General features: G+C 50.0%; 1 protein-coding gene across 1 annotated transcript in view; it reads left to right on the top strand.

Moving 5' to 3' along the window:
* The window catches only part of wdr46 (WD repeat domain 46), a gene marked incomplete at its 5' end in the record, with an annotated part of 63079 nt that overhangs the window by 36191 nt on the left and 6736 nt on the right, over positions 1 to 20152 (top strand). Inside the window, 7 exons of the mRNA XM_063047783.1 lie at positions 2979 to 3083; positions 4032 to 4182; positions 10601 to 10736; positions 11643 to 11742; positions 12403 to 12556; positions 15134 to 15281; positions 19709 to 19803. Coding sequence (XP_062903853.1) covers positions 2979 to 3083; positions 4032 to 4182; positions 10601 to 10736; positions 11643 to 11742; positions 12403 to 12556; positions 15134 to 15281; positions 19709 to 19803 — 889 coding nt within the window. The remainder of the gene's footprint in view (positions 1 to 2978; positions 3084 to 4031; positions 4183 to 10600; positions 10737 to 11642; positions 11743 to 12402; positions 12557 to 15133; positions 15282 to 19708; positions 19804 to 20152) is intronic.

The following is a 20152-nucleotide window of genomic DNA, read 5'->3' as shown; positions in this document are numbered from 1 at the left end:
GTAGCTTGTCACACAAGACAGCCAGCCACTCTAGTGTTGTTTGGTTGACGCTGAGCAGGTCAGTGTCAGCTAAATCAGGTGAGAGTGGGCAGTTGCGCAGAACGTGTTCAATGTTTTGCACCCTTTCACCACACTCACAGGATTGGCTGGTCTTTAAACCCCACTTCACCATATTGTCTCCTGTCCTACAAACTCCCGCTCTCGCTCTGTTGAGAGCGCCCCACTGCCATCTGTCAAGCCGTGCCCCGTCTGGTGGGGTCTTGCACTGTATTGTTTGGTGGGGTTCTGGCCTCTGTTTGTTGCCAGAGGTCAATCCTGTATGTCTGGGGGGATGTTCCGTGTGGTCGTTCCTCCACTTAGGCAAAGTTTTTCCTCGATTTTAGGCAACGGGTCTATTTTCTTCACATGGGCTGATCTGCCCCGCACAGGTGCACAGTATTCTGCAGGTGTAGAGCAGAGTGCTAGGGCAGTTGATCTAAGTGTGTGAGGATTAGCTCCCCATTTCGTGCCTGCAAGAGAGAACTGCGAGAGCCAACTTACCCTCAGAGCTTTTGGATGTGGGTGGCACAGGAGAGCGTCCTATCCAGTGACATGCCCAGGTAAACTGGAGTTGGATGGTGTTCGAGCTCCTTCCCACACCAGAAGATCTTGAGTTTTCAAGCTGCTTCTCGATTTCTCAGATGGAATGCACACACTTGAGTTTTTGATGGATTTGGGTCCAGAGACCATTTTTCATAATACTGCTTCATTGCTTCAAGGACTGCTGTCAGTCGTACTTCAACTTCTTGGAAGGAGTTACCTTGTGTTGCTGTGCATAGGTCGTCTGCATAGATAAACGTGCGTGTGCTAGGAAAGGTTGGTTGGTCGTTTGTGTAGACATTAAATAGCAGAGGTGCCAGGACTGATCCCTATGGTAGTCCGTTCTGTGGACGCCACCTACTCTTAATTCCATTCTTTTCTACATAAAATCTACAATTTTCTTGGAGGCTTCTTATTACTTTGACTGTGATTTAGTTCTTTAACATTATAGATAATTTCAGTAGAAGGCCAAAGGCCTCTGTAATCACAGTGTCGTATGCTGCTGTTAAGTCAACGAATACTGCCCCTGTAATTTGTCGCATTTCAAAGCCATCCTCAATATACTGGGTTAAGTTCAGGACTTGACCGCAGCAAGAGCGATCTGGCCTGAACCCGGCTTGGTCTGGTGTTAGAAGATCTTCGACTAAGGGGGATATTCTTTTCAGTATGAGTCTCGTAGAGTTTATAGAGGGTGCAGAGCAAGGAAATCTATCTGTAGTTTTTAGGAATGTTGGGGTCTTTATTGGGTTTTAGGAGAGCAACAACTTTGGCTCTTCTCCACTTTTTACGTATTTTTAATGATCTTAGGCAACAGTTAAAAAGGGACTATACCTCTTCCCACCCTGCCACATGCAAAAATGCCATTCCCTATTCCCAGTTCCTCTGTCTCCGCTGCATCTGCTCCCAGTTTGAGGCTTTCCATTCCAGGACATCTCTTTAAGAATCGTGGTTTCCCTTCTGCCAACATCAATAATGCCCTCACCCGCATCTCCTCCATTTCCCGCACTTCAGCCCTCACCCCCTCCTCCAGCCACCACAAGGGACAGAGTTCCCCTTGTCTTCACCTACCACCCCACCAGCCTCCGGATCCAGCACATTATCCTCCGCAACTTCCGCCACCTTCTTTATAGGGCCTCTGCTCCTTCCCTGTTCAGTCCTGACGAAGGGTTCAGGCCTGAAACGTTGACTGATTGTTTCCACGGATGCTGCCCGACCTGCTGAGTTCCTCCAGCGTGTTGTGAGTGTTGCTTTGACCGCAGCATCTGCAGAGTATTTTGTGTTTAGTTAAAAAGGGACAGAAGCCAGTGGAGTGCTTTAGGTCCAAGATGTTTAAGGAATTCATTAAGAATCCCATCTATGCCAGCAGCTTTGTTGGATTTTAGCTGTGATACTTCATCCTTTAATTCTTCTAGGGTGAGAGGTGGGAAGTTGTTATTCCCGTTTGAGAGAGCTGACTCCATCTCCTGATGTTGCTTTTCCTTTTGCCTCCGTTCCTTGTTATTTGGTCAACCATTTAGGATTAGTTGGTGGGCAACCTGATTGGGTGTTATGGCAGCAATTCTCTGTGGTGGTCTATTGTCTGAGTTGAGATTCCGAACAGCTGCCCATGCCTTCTTACTGTTCTTGGTCATGTCTGTGTTTTCTATCAGTTCCTGCCAACGCTACTGTCTCTGTTGGCTCAGTCGAGACAGAACTGACTCTCTCATTTCAATTGTGTCTTGACCAAGTGGGTCTTGGTCATATAGGTTGACATACTCATCATAACTTTGCTTGATATCACTTGTCAATCCCTGAATATATTTGGTTCTGCAGCCTCTGGGCATGTTCTGCTGCGCTACTTTCCAGATTAGTCAGACAAATTCATCATAATGATCAGGTTCTGGTGGTATGGTATCGATAAGTTGATCAAGCGATTCTGCAAAAGATGTCCAATTTGCTTTTCTAAGGTTAAATCTTGGTAGGTACTTTGATGGTACAGGTCTCAGAACTGGAAGGGATTCTACCTGGACTGGACGGTGTTGGGATTTGGGTATATGCTGGAGGACTGTTCGTGTGAAGAGGTTGGAGCTCTTCTAGAGCTCCACTAAAGGTGGGACGATAACTAGAGGTCATGGGTTAAGGGTGAAAGGTGAGAAGTTTAAGGGGAACATGAAGGGAAACTTCTTCAGTTAGAGGGTCATGAGAGTGTCATGAGCTTGATTTTAACGATTAAGAAAAGTATGGATAGCAGGGTATGGTCCTGGTGAACAGTGATGGGAGTCAGCATTTTAAATGGTTTGGCACGGACTAGATGGGCGGAAGAGGTTGTTCGTTGCTGTACTTTTGGATGATACTATGACTGTGTGTGTGTGTGTACGTACGCAGGGTTGGCACTGACCCTGATGGCTCTCTCTCCTCAGGCACCTCTTGCTGGCTGGGCGCAGAGGACACGTGGCGGCAATGGATTGGCACAGCAAGCGGCTGCTGTGCGAGATAAACGTCATGGAGCGTGTCAACGACATCCGGTACACACCCACGTCTCCCCTCACTTCCCCTTCTGGGACTGTTAACCCGTCCACTTCCTCCTGCACCCCCCCCTCCCCCGTGGAAAAGAAGCAGCCAGACTCTGCCCACTGTCGACAGGCTTACCCACGTCCCAGTGTCCATGGTATATGCCACCGTGTACCCTGCAGGTCATCCGTACACCCACGTCCCAGTCTGGTGACCAATAGACCCATCTGTCTGTCAACCACAGGCACTGACTCTCGTCAGACCCTCTGTGATGTGCGCACTCCCCCCCCCCCGGCAACCCCGTGACTGGCCACGCTCTTCCCCCCCCCCGGCAACCCTGTAACCGGCCACGCTCTTCCCCCCCCCCCCGGCAACCCTGTGGCCGGCCACGCTCTCCCCCCCCCCCCGGCAACCCTGTGCCGGCCTCTCTCCCTCAACCCCTCCCCCCCCAGCAACCCTGTGGCCGGCCACGCTCTCCCCCCCGGCAACCCCGTGACTGGCCACGCTCTTCCCCCCCCCCCGGCAACCCTGTAACCGGCCACGCTCTTCCCCCCCCCCCGGCAACCCTGTGGCCGGCCACGCTCTCCCCCCCCCCCGGCAACCCTGTGCCGGCCTCTCTCCCTCAATCCCTCCCCCCCCCAGCAACCCTGTGGCCGGCCACGCTCTCCCCCCCGGCAACCCCGTGACTGGCCACGCTCTCCCCCCCCCCCCCCGGCAACCCCGTAACCGGCCACGCTCTCCCCCCCCCCACCCCACCCCCCCCCGGCTACCCTGTGGCCAGCCACGCTCTCCCCCCCCCCGCAACCCCGTGACTGGCCACGCTCTTCCTCCCCACCACCCCCCCCCCCGCAACCCTGTGACCGGCCACGCTTTCCACCCCCCCCCCCCCGGCATCCCCGTGGCCGGCGGCTCTCCCCCACACCCCAGTGGTGTGACCCATATCCTGTGCTTTCTCCCCGCAGGTGGCTGCACACAGAGACGATGTTTGCGGCGGCCCAGAAGAAGTGGCTGTACATTTACGATAACCAGGGTGTGGAACTGCACTGTGTGAAGAAGTTCAACGACGTTCTGAAGATGGAGTTTCTGCCCTATCACTTCCTGCTGGCCACCTGTGTGAGTGTCCGTTCCCGGCTCTCCTTCCTCTCTCCCGGGACCTGGGGCAGTGCTTTCCACCTGCTGTGATCTACCGTCTTTGTTTTAAACAAAACTACCCTCCGTTGTTCTCCAAATCACAGAAACAATTGTAGTGATGAGCATTAGCTGCGGTAAAGCATTCCCATCACCAGAGGATGAGGTATTTTTTACACAGTGGATGGACCATTTCCTCTGCCGATAGGTTTTTCCGATCGAGGGCTATAACATGAGATTTACCGTTTAGTTTTACAAAAATGTCCATTGTAACTTTGCAATTCTACAAGAGAACACAGAAAGAATAGTAACGTGAACAAAATTAAAATGTTTCCATCACTATCCAGGATGACATTTACAACACCTCCCGTATACCTGCGTGTTCTCTCTGCATTATCAGCCTGGGTGGCACCCTCTCTGCCCGTCTCCAGCACCACAAATAACTATATTTACTAGCCCCAGGAGCCGGTTAACTATCTTATGGTCTTATAGCAGCAGAATTCGGCCATTTGGTCCATTGAGTCTGCTGCATAATTTTATCATGGCTGATTCATTTCATCTCTCAGCCCTAATCTCCTGCCTGCTCCTTGTTACCCTACATTTCCCTAACTAATCAACAATCTACCAACCTCTGCCTTAAATATACCCAATGACTTGGCCTCCACAGCCACCTGCAGCAATGAATTCCAGATTTACCACTCCCAAGCTAAAGAAATTCCTCCTCATCTTCGTTCTGCCCTGAGGCTGTGTTCTCTGGTCCGAGACTCCCCCACCACAGGAAACATCCTCTCCACATCCACTCTATTGAGGTAAGGGGCCCAGAACTGTTCACAGTACCTAAAGTGAGGCCACACCAGTGCTTTATAAAGCCTCAACATTACACCTTTGCTTTTATTTTCTAGTCTTCTCAAAATAAATATTAACATTGCATTTGCCTTCCTCACCACAGACTCAGCCTGCAAATTAACCTTTGGAGAATCCTGCAGAAGGACTCCCAACGCCCTGTGCACTTTTATTTCGTCTACCAAAGTTCATGACCATTCAGTTCCGGACATGGTGTTCCACTTGCCACCATACCAGGCATCCACGGCTCTTGAGGAAAAAAAAACCTTATCCTCGCTTCTCCTTGAACCTGTCCCGTCTCACCTTCAGTGCATGCTCTCAGGTATTATACATTTCATCCCTGAGAAACAGGTGCTGCCTGTCGGCTCTGACTATGCCTCTCATAATCTTGTAAATCTCTATCAGAGAGAGCACCTAAAGTTTATCCAGCCTCTCGTGATAGCACGTGCCCTCTGAACCGGGCAGCATCCTGGTAAACCTCTTCTGCACCCTCTCCAAAGTCTCAACATCTGCTCTGGGCCGACCAGAACTGTCCAGACATGGCCTCACCAGAGTTTTATAAAGTTGCCCACAACCTCCTGACCTTTCAACTCAGTGCCTTGACTAATAAAAGCAAGCATTCCATAAGCCGCCTTAACCACTCTATGATCTGTGTGGCCACTTCAAGGAGCTGTGAACGTGGATCCCAAAATCCCTCTGCTCCACGACACTATTAAGGACTCCCTCCTTGCTTTTTTCCTACTGAGATGCAACACGTCACGTTTCTCTGTTCCTCCTGTCCTTACTGGTGACCAAGTAGAACAGGGTGAGGCAAGGAGCAGCCCCATCAGATATGTGAAGAGGGGCTGCAGCCTCGCACGCTCTGTGTACACATTGTAAATTGTCCCTTCCAGCCCGCAGAAGCAGCAAGCCATTGGGAGACCTGTGCAGATCAGCAGACATAGGAGAAGAATTAGGCCACTCGGCCAATCATGTCTGCACTGTCATTCCATCGTGGCTGATTTATTAATCCTCTCAATCCCATTCTCCTGCCTTCTCCCGTAACCTTTCACGCCCTGACTAATCAGGAACCTATCAACCTCTGCTTTAAATAACCCAAACGACTTGGCCTCCACAGCCATCCATGGCAATGAATTCCACAAATTCACCACCCTTTGGCTAAAGAAATTCCTTCACATCTCTGTTTTGAAAGGGCACCCCTCTACCCTGAGGCTGTGCCCTCTTGTCCTTGACTCCCTCACCATGGGATATATCCTTTCCACATATACTCCGTCTACTCCTTTCAGCATTCGAAAGGTTTCAATGAGATCCCCCCTCATCCTTCTAAATTCCAGACCCAGAGCCATCAAACATTCCTTATATGGTAACCCTTTCATTCCTGGAATCATCCTCGTGAATCTCCTCTAGACCCTGTCCAATGCCAGCACGTCATTTAGACGAGGGGCCCAAAACTGTTCACAATACTCAAGATAAAGCCTCAGCATCACATCCCTGATCTTGTATTCTAGACCTCTTGAAATAAATGCTAACATTGCATATGCCTTCCTCACCACTGACTCTACCTGCAAGTTAACTTTTAGGGTGTTCTGCACAAGTACTCCCAAGTACCTTTGCACCTCAGAGTTTTGGATTTTCTCCCTATTTAGAAAATAGATAGCTATACTTTATTGATCCCGAGGGAAATTGGGTTTCGTTACAGCCGCACCAACCAAGAATAGAGCGTAAATATAGCAATATAGAAAACAGTCTGCACATTTATTTCATCTACTGAAGGGCATGACCATGCATTTTTCAACATTGTATTTCATTTGCCACTCTTTTGCCCATTCTCCTAATCTAAGTCTTTCTGCAGCCTAACTGTTTCCTCAACACTACCTGCCCCTCCACCAATCTTCGTATCATCTGCAAACTTGGTAAGAAGGCCATTGATTCCATCACCTAAATCTTTTATATACAGCACAAGAAGAAGTGGTCCCAACACTAACCCCTGTGGAACACCACTAGTCACTGGCCGCCAACCAGAAAAGGTTGCTTCCTAACAATCATCCAATATTCTAACCATATTAGTAGCTTTCCTGTAATACTACAAGCTGTTAACTTGTGTGGTAGCTAGCCATTGGCTTTCTGAAAGTCCAAATATACAACATGTATTGCATCCTCTTTATCCTATATGTAATCTCCTCAAAGAATTCCAGCAGGTTCATCAGACAGGACTTCCACTGAAGGAAACCATGCTGACTTTGTACCATCTTGTCCTTTGTCATCACCTGCAGTTCCTCTGGTCCAGGTGACTTGTGTACCTTTACATCTTTCAGCTTTTTGGGCACTTTCACTGCACTCACTTCACCTCCCTGACACTCTTCAACATCTGGCACACTGTTAGTGTCCTCCACAGTGAAGACTGATGCAAAATACTCATTTAGTTTACCTGCCATCTCCTTGTCCCGTTATTATTTCTCCGGCCTCATTTTCTAGTGGTCCTATATCCACCCTCGTCTCTCTTATTTTTTTTACAAATTTGAAAAAGCTTTTACGATCCACTTTGATATTGTTTGCTAGCTTGTTTTCATGTTTCATCTTCTCCCTCCTGATGATTCTTTTAGTTGCTCTCTGTAGGGTTTTGGAAGCTTCCCAAACCTCTGTCTTCCCACTAATTTTTGCTTTGTTGCCTACCCTCTTTTTCGCTTTTACATTAGCTTTGACATCCCTTGTCAGCTGCAGCTGTACTGTTTTACCACTTGAATATTTGTTCATTTCTGGAATACATATGTCCTGCACCTTCCTCACTTTTCTGAGAAACACACGCCATTGCTGCTCTGCTGACATCCCTGCCAGCAGCTCCTTCCAATTTACTTTAGCCAACTCCTCTCTCATTCCACTGTAATTTCCTTTACTCCACTGAAATACTGTTACATCAGACTTCACTTTCTGCCTATGAAATTTCAAGTTGAACACAATCACATTGTGATCACTGCCTCCTAAGTGTTCTTTTACCTTAAGCTCCCTAATCGCGTCAGGTTCATTACGTAACACTCAATCCAGTATAGCTGATCCCCTAGTAGGTTCAAGACAAACTGCTCTAAAAATCTTGTAGGCATTCAACAAACTCAGTCTCTTGGGATCCATTTCCAACCTCATTTTCCCAATCGACCTGTATGTTGAAATCTCCCATGACTACCATAACATTGCCCTTTTGACTCGTCTTTTCTATTTCCTGTTGTAACCTGTGGTCCACCTCCCAGCTACTGTATATAACTGCCATCATGGCCCTTTTACCCTTTGCAGTTTCTCAACCCAACCCCAAAGGATTTAACACCTTCCGATCCTGTGTCACATCTTTCTACTGATTTGATGCCATTCTTTGCCAGTAGAGCCACACCACCCCCTCTGCCTACCTTCCTATCCCTCCGATACAACGTGCAACCTTGGACATTCAGCTCCCAACTACAACCATCCTTCAGCCACGATTCAGTGATGGCCACAACATCATACCTGACAATCTGTATAAGTGCGACAAGATCATCCACCTTATCTCTTATACTCTGTGCATTGAGATATAAATCACTGAGAGCTGCATTTGCTACCCTTTTTGATTCCGCATCCCTAATGCACTGATACTCACCCTGTTGGCTGCAATTATGTCCTATCATCTGTCTGCCCTTCCTGACAGTCTGACTGCACACTATCTTTGCTTTTTCAACATCCGTCTGATCCTGAGTCCCTTCACTCCAGGTCCCACCCCCTGCGAGATTAGTTTAAACCTTCCCCAGCAGTGGGGGGGAACGACACAGCCAGCATTCCGGGCCAAGAACCTTCACCTAACCTCGTGGAGGTCTCGGCTCAAAACGTTAACTGTTTATTCACTTCCAGAGACTCTGCCTGACCTGCTGAGTTCCTGCGACATTTTGTGTGGGTTGCTCTGAAACCCCAGCATTACAGAATCTCTTGTTTATGGCAATGTATCTGCCTCTACCTCCACCCTTGGCAGTGTGTTCCACACACCCTCTACTCTCTGATATCCTCTCCTCCAATCACCTTAAAATTATGCCCCCTTGTATTAGGCACTTCCACCCTGGCAAGAAGTCTGGATGTCCAAGAACAAAGAACAGTATCAGAACAATTAAATTAGTTATCAAATGGGCAACTAATCTAATCCCTTCTGCTGACACAATGTCCATTTTCCTCACAGTTAAGTGCCCCTGAAATACTAGAGGGCATTTGAGGCAGGGGGAGAATAAGGTTTAAAGGAGTTTTTCCATTCAGCGAGCTGTGGGTGCCTGGGGTGATGGTGAAGGCAGGTCAGGGACTGTTAGACACAGGAGAGTGCAGGAAATGGAGCGAGATTAGGTGCGTGCAGGATGAAAGGATTTTGGTTAAATCGGCAAGGTGCTGTCTATGGGCCAGTACAGTCCAGTCCCCTAGAGCAGCGGTCCCCAACCACCCTTTCTTCATTCCCTGTCACGCACTGTTGAACTTGAACATAGGGTTGCCAGCTGTCCCATATTGCTGGGACATCCCGTATATTAGGCTAAATTGGTTTGTCCCATACGGGACCGCCCATGTCCGGTATTTCCCCCGCTGAGGTAAAGCATTCCTATGAAACCTTTCGTGTTGAAATGGTGTAAAGAGAAGAAGCAATTACCATTAATTTATATGGGAAAAATTTTTTGAGTGTTCCCAGACCCAAAAAATAACCTACCAAATCATACCAGATAACACATAAAACTGAAAGTAACACTAACATTATTTCTATTTTATATAGGCTGTGTATTTATCATATCATTCCTGCTTTTACTATATGTATGTACAGTATAGTCAGGAAGATGAAGACAAAACCGATTTGTGGGGAAAAATCGGCACGTACGCACATGCGCACACAGGTGCCCGCGCAGGGCTTCATGGTCATGGTAGTCTTTCCTGGGGTAAAGTGTCCTGGGATTTGACTGCTACTTTTGTCCCTTATTTGGGAGTGAGAAAGTTAGCAACCCTAACTGTAAAAGACATGTTGAGGTGAGTTTAACCCCACTTGAACACCCCCCAGCTCCGGTCGGCCGGTCCGCAAGAATATTGTCAATATTAAACCGGTTTGTGGTGCAAAAAAGGTTGGGGACCCCTGCCCTAGAGCACCCATGGGTGATGCCCTCCCTGAAACAGAGAATCCAACTCAAACACTCCTGTATGTCCATTCCCTCGAGCACCCACGGATGCTGCAGTCCTTGCACCCCCACGCGGGGAGCCAGAGGGGGTGGGCAGGAGGGTGCGATTGGTGCATGCAGAGGACCCTTCCCCTCCCCCTCCCCCTCCATGTGCTTTGTGGTCAGATTATCGTCGGGTGTCAGAGATGGAGGGACGATGGGGAGGGTTGATGGGTCACTGTTTGGTTGCCTGTAATTCCTCATGGGCAATGCTCTGACATGCTTTCTACCTCATCTGTCTGTGTCTCCACGTGTTCTGTGTCCATGTTAACCATATTCCTTGCCGTATGTTCCTTCTCCACTTATCTCCCACCTGTGTCTGCCCTCTGCGTGTGCTCCATGTCGGTGTCTCTCCCCACGTGCAGAGTGCCCGGGGGTTCCTGCAGTACTTGGACATTTCGGTGGGGAAGGAAGTGGCGGCTACCTGCACCAAGGCCGGACGGTTGGATGTCATGGCTCAGAACCCTCACAACGCTATCATCCATCTGGGGCACCCGCAGGGTAAGGACCAGCCTCGGTGCTACAGTAGGGTGAGACCTCCACCCCCTCTATCGCTCTCCGTCCTTCACACAGCCCTGGACTGCTGGGTGATGGGAAAGACTCACAAAGCCACTGAGGGGCCGTTGTAGTGAATAACGGGAATATTGATAATGGTACAACAGCAGCAAGGAGTTCCTGCCGGATCAGGAATACTGAGGATTGGAGTGGCGGGGTCCAGTGCTGAGGCAGACGGTTAGTGTAACACCTGGCTCCTGTATCCTCATGTTGGTACTGGAGGGACAATGAGGCAGCTGTTGAGATTTGTGTACAAAGACTGGCGGGACTACTTTGTCAAACACCTTCACTCCGTTCCACAATTCAGCTTCCCATTCCCGTCCAGGCCCGCCTCTGCTGTCACGATGAAGCCAAGCTCAGGGGGAGTGTCCGACCTGATGCCTTGAACATCAGCTTCTACCCATCCAACACTTTCCATTCCCATCTGGCTCCCCTCGCCCCACCCGTTTCCCTTTCTCCCATGGTCCACTGTCCTATCCTCTCAGGTTCCTCCTTCAGCCCTTCACCTCTCACCTCCCACTTATCCCCCGCCCCACCGCCTTCTGGTTTCTACTGCTCTCCCTCCCTCCGCCACCTTATTCTGGCTTCTTCCCCCTTTCCCAAAGAAGGGTCTGGTCCCCAAACGTCGACTGTTTATTCCCCCTGCCCGGCCTGCTGAGTTCCTCCGGCATTTTGTGTGTCGCTGCGACAGGGGTGACCTCAAGGGGGGTTCGGGGCCGGCTGAGGGAACAGATGTAACGGTGTGCGGGAGGGGGAATTCCAACATGCATGCCGTGGAAAGTGGCGGTGAGTGGGCCCGGGACCCTCCTGCCTGCTGTGCTCCGACTCTGACTGTATCGTGGTCTCCTGCAGGTACGGTGACGTTGTGGAGCCCGAGTGTGAAGGAGCCCCTGGTGAAGGTGCTGTGCCACCGAGGTGGCGTGCGAGCCATCACCGTCGACAAGACTGGCACGTAAGCAGATGTGGCACTGGGTGCCTGGCGGCGGTGAGGAAAGCGTGAGGTGGGGGGGCAGTTAACGGGCACTCTGGCAGTGTACGGGTTACCGCAGGCCTGTTACAGCCTGGCGCGTCACAGTTCAGAGTCCACTTCAAGCCTGTACATCTTCCCCACGGGGTGCATGGGTTTTCTCGGGATTCCTCCCACAGTCCGATGCCAGTGTGTAGGTTAATTGTTCCTTGTAAATTGTGCAGTGATTAGGTCAAGTTTAAATGCGGTCAATGGTGCGTGGGTCGAAGGCCCTGTTCGGCACTGTACCACTAAGTCAGTAATGGGCGTTGAAGGTGAGGCAGGGCTGCTTGGTCTGCAGTGAGGCCCTTGTTATCGGGCATGTGGGTGCCAGGCTAGATCGGTCTCAGAACTGGGTGTAGGCACCAGTGATTACACTGGGTACATGGTCCTCTTCGGGCACCGGGATAGGTGTAGCCACTGGAAGTTCCACTGGGTGTCAAACTGGACATTGCATGGCACTGGGCACTCGACCCAACACCACAGTGGGTGTGGGATGTTGCTTGGGAAATTACGCTGGTTGGTAAACCTGGCACGAGAGATCGCACTGGTGTCTGGATGTTACTCTGGGCGTCTGCTGACCCCCTTCCCCTTGCTGTACGTCAGGTACATGGCCACTTCGGGGCTGGACCAGAAGCTTAACATCTTTGACCTCCGCACCTACCGACCCCTTCACTCGTACCTGCTGCCGACGGGCGCCAGCCACCTTGCCTTCAGTCAGCGCGGCCTGCTGGGCCTTGCCTGCGGCAACACTGTGCACGTGAGTTACTACTGGACAGGGAGGGAAGGGAACAAGTCCGTCTCCGTCAGCCTACCTCTCAATCTCGACGTGCCCCTGGTGTTCTGCTGTTGAAAATGGTTCTGGTCCCGGTGGGGGTCCGGAGATACCCTCTCCTACCATAGGGGCTCCCCGTGTGCTCGCTCCCACCACGTCGACACGTCCCTGGTGTACCAGGACTTAGTGCTGTTGAGCTGGTCCTGTGTGGAGTTCCCCTGCCTGCTTTGTCTGCGGGCACCCCGACGGTGTGGCAGCCAGGGTGGGTTTCAGCAGACGCCTCACTGTGTCTCCTCCTGCACCACTCAACATGAGGGCTGCCCAGAGGTACGATCCAAGTTCTTTGTCACGCGTACCTCGAAACACACTGTGAGATGTTTCGTTTGCACAGTTTGAGGATGTTCTGGGAGCAGCCCGCAACACACTTCTGGTGCCAACGTACCATCGTTGTCTGCAATTAACTAACCCGTGTGGCAGGAAACCGGAGCACCGGGATAACACACACATTGCAGACGGGGGATTGAACCAGACCAGTGACTCTGTAAAACACACGGTCACAGGGATAACACACACACATTGTAGACGGGGGATTGAACCAGACCAGTGACTCTGTAAAACACACGGTCACAGGGATAACACACACACATTGTAGACGGGGGATTGAACCAGACCAGTGACTCTGTAAAACACACGGTCACAGGGATAACACACACACATTGTAGACGGGGGATTGAACCAGACCAGTGACTCTGTAAAACACACGGTCACAGGGATAACACACACACATTGTAGACGGGGGATTGAACCAGACCAGTGACTCTGTAAAACACACGGTCACAGGGATAACACACACACATTGTAGACGGGGGATTGAACCAGACCAGTGACTCTGTAAAACACACGGTCACAGGGATAACACACACACATTGTAGACGGGGGATTGAACCAGACCAGTGACTCTGTAAAACACACGGTCACAGGGATAACACACACACATTGTAGACGGGGGATTGAACCAGACCAGTGACTCTGTAAAACACACAGTCACAGGGATAACACACACACATTGTAGACGGGGGATTGAACCAGACCAGTGACTCTGTAAAACACACGGTCACAGGGATAACACACACACATTGTAGACGGGGGATTGAACCAGACCAGTGACTCTGTAAAACACACGGTCACAGGGATAACACACACACACATTGTAGACGGGGGATTGAACCAGACCAGTGACTCTGTAAAACACATGGTCACAGGGATAACACACACACACATTGTAGACGGGGGATTGAACCAGACCAGTGACTCTGTAAAACACACGGTCACAGGGATAACACACACACATTGTAGACGGGGGATTGAACCAGACCAGAGACTCTGTAAAACACACGGTCACAGGGATAACACACACACATTGTAGACGGGGGATTGAACCAGACCAGTGACTCTGTAAAACACACGGTCACAGGGATAACACACACACATTGTAGACGGGGGATTGAACCAGACCAGTGACTCTGTAAAACACACGGTCACAGGGATAACACACACACATTGTAGACGGAGGGTATGAACCGAGACCAGTGGCTTTGTAAAAGATTACACTAACTGTAACATTACAATGATTCCCAGTGAACTGTCTCCATTCGTTTAGACGCCACTGCATGGGGGAGAAGACTGTGTCCCTGCACCTTATCCACAAATCCCGCACACGTGGGCACCACAGTGATGCTACCACAGCTCTGGGCATTGTTGTTCAGAGTTCAATTCCAAAGGAGGCTGTACGTTCTCCCCACGATCATGTGGGTTCCTTTGGGTGCTCTGGTTTTCTCCCACAGTCCAAAGAGGTGCAGTTCTACAAACGATCACTGTTCCCTCCCTCCTTCCCCATGCTCTGCTACGCTGGGATTCCCCAGGTCCCAGAGGGGCAGCTTGTCAGAGTCACTGCGTGCTACTTGGAGCCTTTCCCCTGCTCGGTGCCATGGCAGTCTCCTCTTTACTCAGAGTGCGAGACTGCACACACCGTCTGCACAGATCCTGCTCCTTTATCTCTTCTTCCTGCCCCCACCAGCCACACCTCAGCCCTCTCTTCCCCCCTCCCACCCAACTGCCCCCAAGGAGAAAACAGTGGTCAGTGGCGCACTATTACAGCTCGAGCCGTTGGAGTTTAGGGTTCTATCCCAGTGCCGTATGTACGATCGTTCCTGTGATCGTGTGTGTTTCCTCTCTCAGTCCAAAGATGTACCGGTTAGTTGGTCAGTGTAAATTGCCCTGTGATAGACTCGGGATAAACCGGGAATTATCAGGGGTTGCTGGGCATACAGCTCGAAGGGTCGGACGAGCTTGTTCCACACTGTATCAGGTCCAAACAGTCTAAAATAAGCAGACAGTGCGGTGGGTTAACTGTACGTTGCAGCCCAGTGTGTGGGTGAGGGTTAGAACATGGGGGGGATGCAGTAACGTCACTGGTGAAAGTGGCTGCTCGACCTTTGGCTCGAAGGGCCTGGTCTGTGTCTCTCTGAAAACAGGGCGGTTCACAGCCGCTGTCGCCCGCAGGTTTACAAAGACATCCAGAAGGTGACGGTGAGGAGTCCCTACCTGAGCCACTGCCTCCGCCAGGCGGTGCACGGACTGCAGTTCTGCCCCTACGAGGATGTGCTGGGCGTGGGCCACGGGCTCGGTTTCACCAGTATGTTGGTACCAGGTGAGTGGTGTCCACCCTGGGGCTGCGCTGGGTGACATGCAGGGTGGGGGCGGCTGTCTCGGTCTTTCAGCGTTGCTGGGGTGGGGTGAGGGGGGAGGCACACACAGAGCACTGAGGGACGGGAAGCCTCCACATCCACCACCTCAGTTACTTCCAACGGGATTCTCCCACGGACCCCTCCACTTATCCATCCCTGTGCATATCTAAAAGTTTTTTAAAATGTCCCTAATGTATCTGCCTCTGCTACCAGGCAGGCTGCTTCGCACACCCACCACAAAACCTCCCTCTGACATCCCCTAATACTTTCTCACAATCACCCTAAAACTGTGCCCCCTCCTACTGGCCATTTCAGCCCTGGGGTGAGAGTACTGGCTGTCTGTTCTGTCTGTGCCAGTCCTACACCCGTCAGGCACCTCTCACCCTCTTTCGCTCCAAAGAGAAAATCAGAATCATGTTTAATATCACTGGCATGTCTTGTGAAATTTGTTGTCATGACGTAGTAGTACATTGCAATACATCATTAAAAAACTAATTTGCAGTAAATATACAGAAGAATGAATTCAATAAGTATGCAAAAAGAGAAAAAAGTAATAAGGTAGTGTTCATGAATGCATTGTCCATTCAGAAATGTGATGGCAGAGGGGAAGAAGCTGTTCCTGAATCATTGAGTGTGGGTCTTCAGCCTCTGCTAGCAGTGAGATGAGGTCATGTTCTTAAAGATGGAGGACCCCCATCACTCCATGAAAGTGACCTTGATGCAGTACAGGCTAGTGCCCAGCTCGCTCAATCTAACCTCATAAGACATGCTCTCAAATCCAGGCAGCATCCTGGGAAATCTCTGCACCCTCTCTGAAGCTTCCACACCCTTCCTATAACAAACTGATTAACTGTGGTCCAACAAGGGTTTTATACTGATGCCTCATCATCTCATGGCCAGTGCTGCACTGGACTTTGCAGTGGATGGTCCAGAGTTCAAATCCGGCTGGGTCCCAACCTGGGCAGCAGCAGGAAGAAAGGCCTGGCAGTCTACTTCCGTAACTTGCCACAAAACCCCTATGGACAATTCCACTACCCAGAGAAACACAGAAAACCTACAGCACAATACAGGCCCTTCGGCCCAAAATGCTTTGACGAACATGTACTTACTTTGGTTATTACCTGGGGTTACCCATAGCCCTCTTTTTTTCTAAGCTCCATGTACCTATCCAGGAGTTTCTCTGCGTGAAAAACTTACCCCTGACATCTCTGTACCTACTTCCAAGCACCTTCAAACTATGCCCTCTCATGTTAGCCATTTCAGCCCTGGGAAAAAGCCTCTGACTATCCACACGATCAATGCCTCTCATCAGCTTATACACCTCTATCAGGTCACCTCTCATCCTCCATCACTCCAAGGAGAAAAGGCTGAGATCATCAACCTATTCTCATAAGGCATGCTCCCCAATCCAGGCAACATCCTTGTAAATCTCCTCTGCACCCTTTCTATGGTTTCCACATCCTTCCTGTAGTGAGGTGACCAGAACTGAGCTCCAAGTGGGGTCTGACCAGGGACCTATATAGCTGCAACATTACGTCTCGGCTCCTAAACTCAATCCCACGACTGATGAAGGCCAATACACCGTATAACCTTCTTAACCACAGAGTCAACCTGCGCAGTGGCTTTAAGTGTCCTATGGACTCGGACCCCAAGATCCCTTTGATCCTCCACACTGCCAAGAGTCTTACCATTGATACTATATTCTGCCATCATATTTGACCTAACAAAGTGAACCACCTCACACTTATCTGGGTTGAACTCCATCTGCCTCTTCTCAGCCCAGTTTTGCATCCTATCAATGTCCTGCTGTAACCTCTGACAGCCCTCCACACTATCCACAACACTCCCAACCTTTGTGTCATTAGCAAATTTACTAACCCATCCCTCCACTTCCTCATATAGGTCATCTATAAAAACCATGAAGAGCAGGGGTCCCAGTACAGATCCCTGAGACACACCACTGGTCATCGACCTCCATGCAGAATATGACCTGTCTACAACCACTCTTGGCTTCCTGTGGGCAAGCCAGTTCTGGATCCACAAAGCAAGGTCCTCTTGAATCCTATGCCTCCTTACATTCTCAATAAGCCTTCCATGGAGTACCTTATCAAATCCTTGCTGAAATCCACATACACTACATTCATCAATGTGTTTAGTCACATCCATCAATATGTTTAGTCACATCCTCAAAAAATTCAGTCAGTCTCGTAAGACATGACCTGCCTTTCACAAAGTTGTGCTGACTATTCCTAATCATATTATGCCTCCCCAAATGTTCATAAATCCTGCCTCTCAGGATCTTCTCCATCAACTTACCAAGCACTGAAGTAAGACTCACTGGTCTATAATTTCCTGGGCTAACTCTACTCCCTTTCTTGAATAAGGGAACAACTTCCTCAACACTCCAATCCTCCGGAGCCTCTCCTGTCCCCATTGATGATGCAAAGATCATCGCCAGAGGCTCAGCAATCTCCTCCCTCGCCTCCCACAGTAGCCTGGGGTACATCTCATCCAGTCCCAGTGACTTATCCAACTTGTTGCTTTCCAAAAGCTCCAGCATATCCTCTTAATGTGTTGTATGCTTAAGCTTTTCAGTCTGCTGTAAGTCATCCCTACAATTGCCAGGGTCCTTTTTCGTAGTGAATACTGAAGCAAAGTATTCATTTAGTACCTCCGCTACCTCCTCCAGTTCCAAACACACTTTTCCACTCTCACACTTGATTGGTCCTGTTCTCTCATGTCTTATCCTCTTGCTCTTCACATACTTGTAGAATGCCTTGTGTGTTTTCCTTAATCCTGCTTGCCAAGGTCTTCTCATGGCCCCTTCTGGCTCTCCTAATTTCAATCTTAAGCTCCTTCCTGCTAGCCTTATAATTTTCTAGATCGCTCTCATTATCTAGTTTTTTGAACCTTTCATAAGCTTTTTTTCTTCTTAACTAGATTTTCAACAGCCTTTATACACCATGATTCCTGTACCCTACTATCCTTTCCCTGTCTCATTGGAACGTACCTATGCAGAACACCACACAAATATCCCGTGAACATTTGCCACATTTCTGCCGTACATTTTCCTGAGAACATCTGCTCCCAATTTATGCTTCCAAATTCCTGCCTGATAGCTTCATATTTTCCCCTTACTCTAATTAAATGTTTTCCTAACTTGTCTGTTCCTATCCCTCTCCAATGCTATGGTAAGGGAGATAGAATTGTGATCACTATCTCAGAAATGCTCTCCCACTGAGAGACCTGACACCTGACCGGGTTCATTTCCTAATACCGGATCAAGTACAGCCTGTCCCTTGTAGGCTTATCTACACGTTGTCGCCATGCGTTGACAGCAACTTGACGGCACTCGACTACAACATTACCTCACGGCTGTGAGTTCATTCCCCTGACGAATGAAAGCCAACACACTAAAAACCTTCTTAACCTCTCTGTCAACTCGCATGGCAGCTTTGAGACGTTTATGGACGAGAAAGAGATTTGGAAGATGTTGGGGGCTGTAGAGAACGGTACAGAGTGGTGGGGGGGGGGAAGATGAGACCTGCGTTTGATCAGCCATTGGGTCGTAGGAACGGCTTGTGCTGCAATATCTGCTCGAGGTGCCTGTGTGAGACAGTCTCTGCAGCCCGTCTAGGCCATGCTGATCAGTTATTGTGCCTGGTCTCATCGATCAGCGCCCGGACCATAGGCCGTCATCTCGTACCTATCCAAACTTGTCTTGTGTTATCTTTGTGTTTCTCTGTGTGTGTGTGAGAGAGAGAGGGGCCTGGACCATAGCCCTCCATCCAGTACCTATGCAAACTTGTCTTAGAAACATAGAAAATAGGTGCATGAGTAGGCCATTCGGCCCTTCGAGCCTGCACCGCCATTTATTATGATCATGGCTGATCATCCAACTCAGAACCCTGTACCTGCCTTCTCTCCATACCCCCTGATCCCTTTAGCCACAAGGGCCATATCTAACTCCCTCTTAAATATAGCCAATGAACTGGCCTCAACTGTTTCCTGTGGCAGAGAATTCCACAGATTCACCACTGTCTGTGTGAAGAAGTTTTTCTGAATCTCGGTCCTAAAAGGCTTCCTCTTTGTGTGTGTCTGTGTGAGAGAGAGAAACCTGGACCATAGCCCTCCATCCAGTACCTATTAAACTTGTCGTGTATTCTCTTTGTGTGTGTGTGTGTGTGTGTGTGTGTGTGTGTGTGTGTGTGTGTGTCTGTGTGCATCTCAGTGGTGCAGTGCTGGACTGTGCAATAGGTGAACAAGAGAAGAGCAGAGAGAATGGTGTGGGACAGAGGGGTCTGGGGGAGGGGAGGTGCCGAAGACGGGTTGGGTTTGGGATTTACTTCGTACCCACAGAGAGGTGAGCCCCTCTCTCCGATGTCCACAGGTGCCGGGGAGGCGAACTTCGACGGGCTGGAGTGTAACCCCTACCAGAGCAAGAAGCAGCGACAGGAGTGGGAGGTGAAGGCCCTGCTTGAGAAGGTAGGTCCTGTTCCCATCACTGAGGGTGGGGTGGCCACATGGGTCAGGGGTTCTCCCCCTCCCCCCTCACTCTGACAGCAATAGGGAGAAGGAAGGGTGGAGTGGGAGATGAATCATCACAGAATCAAATATCGCTGTGATGATTGTACGTTCCAGTGTCAATTGTTCGGTGACAATAAAGTGTCCTGTTCGCAGTCAGGAAGAAGGAGAGGGAGGGGTGGGCCATGCTCGAGAAGGTAGCTGCAGTATGGGGGTGGGGGAGGGCAATGCCCCACCCTGAGAGCACAGGGGAGGAGGTACAGCAGCTGTGGAGAAGGCGGGGAGCAGGGGTGTGTTTGTTGTGGGGGTG

Source organism: Mobula hypostoma, chromosome 5, assembly GCF_963921235.1.
Source record: "Mobula hypostoma chromosome 5, sMobHyp1.1, whole genome shotgun sequence".
NCBI classification, from domain to species: Eukaryota; Metazoa; Chordata; class Chondrichthyes; order Myliobatiformes; family Myliobatidae; genus Mobula; species Mobula hypostoma.
Note: the sequence above shows the minus strand (reverse complement) of the source record. Positions and strands in the feature narration are given on the sequence as shown.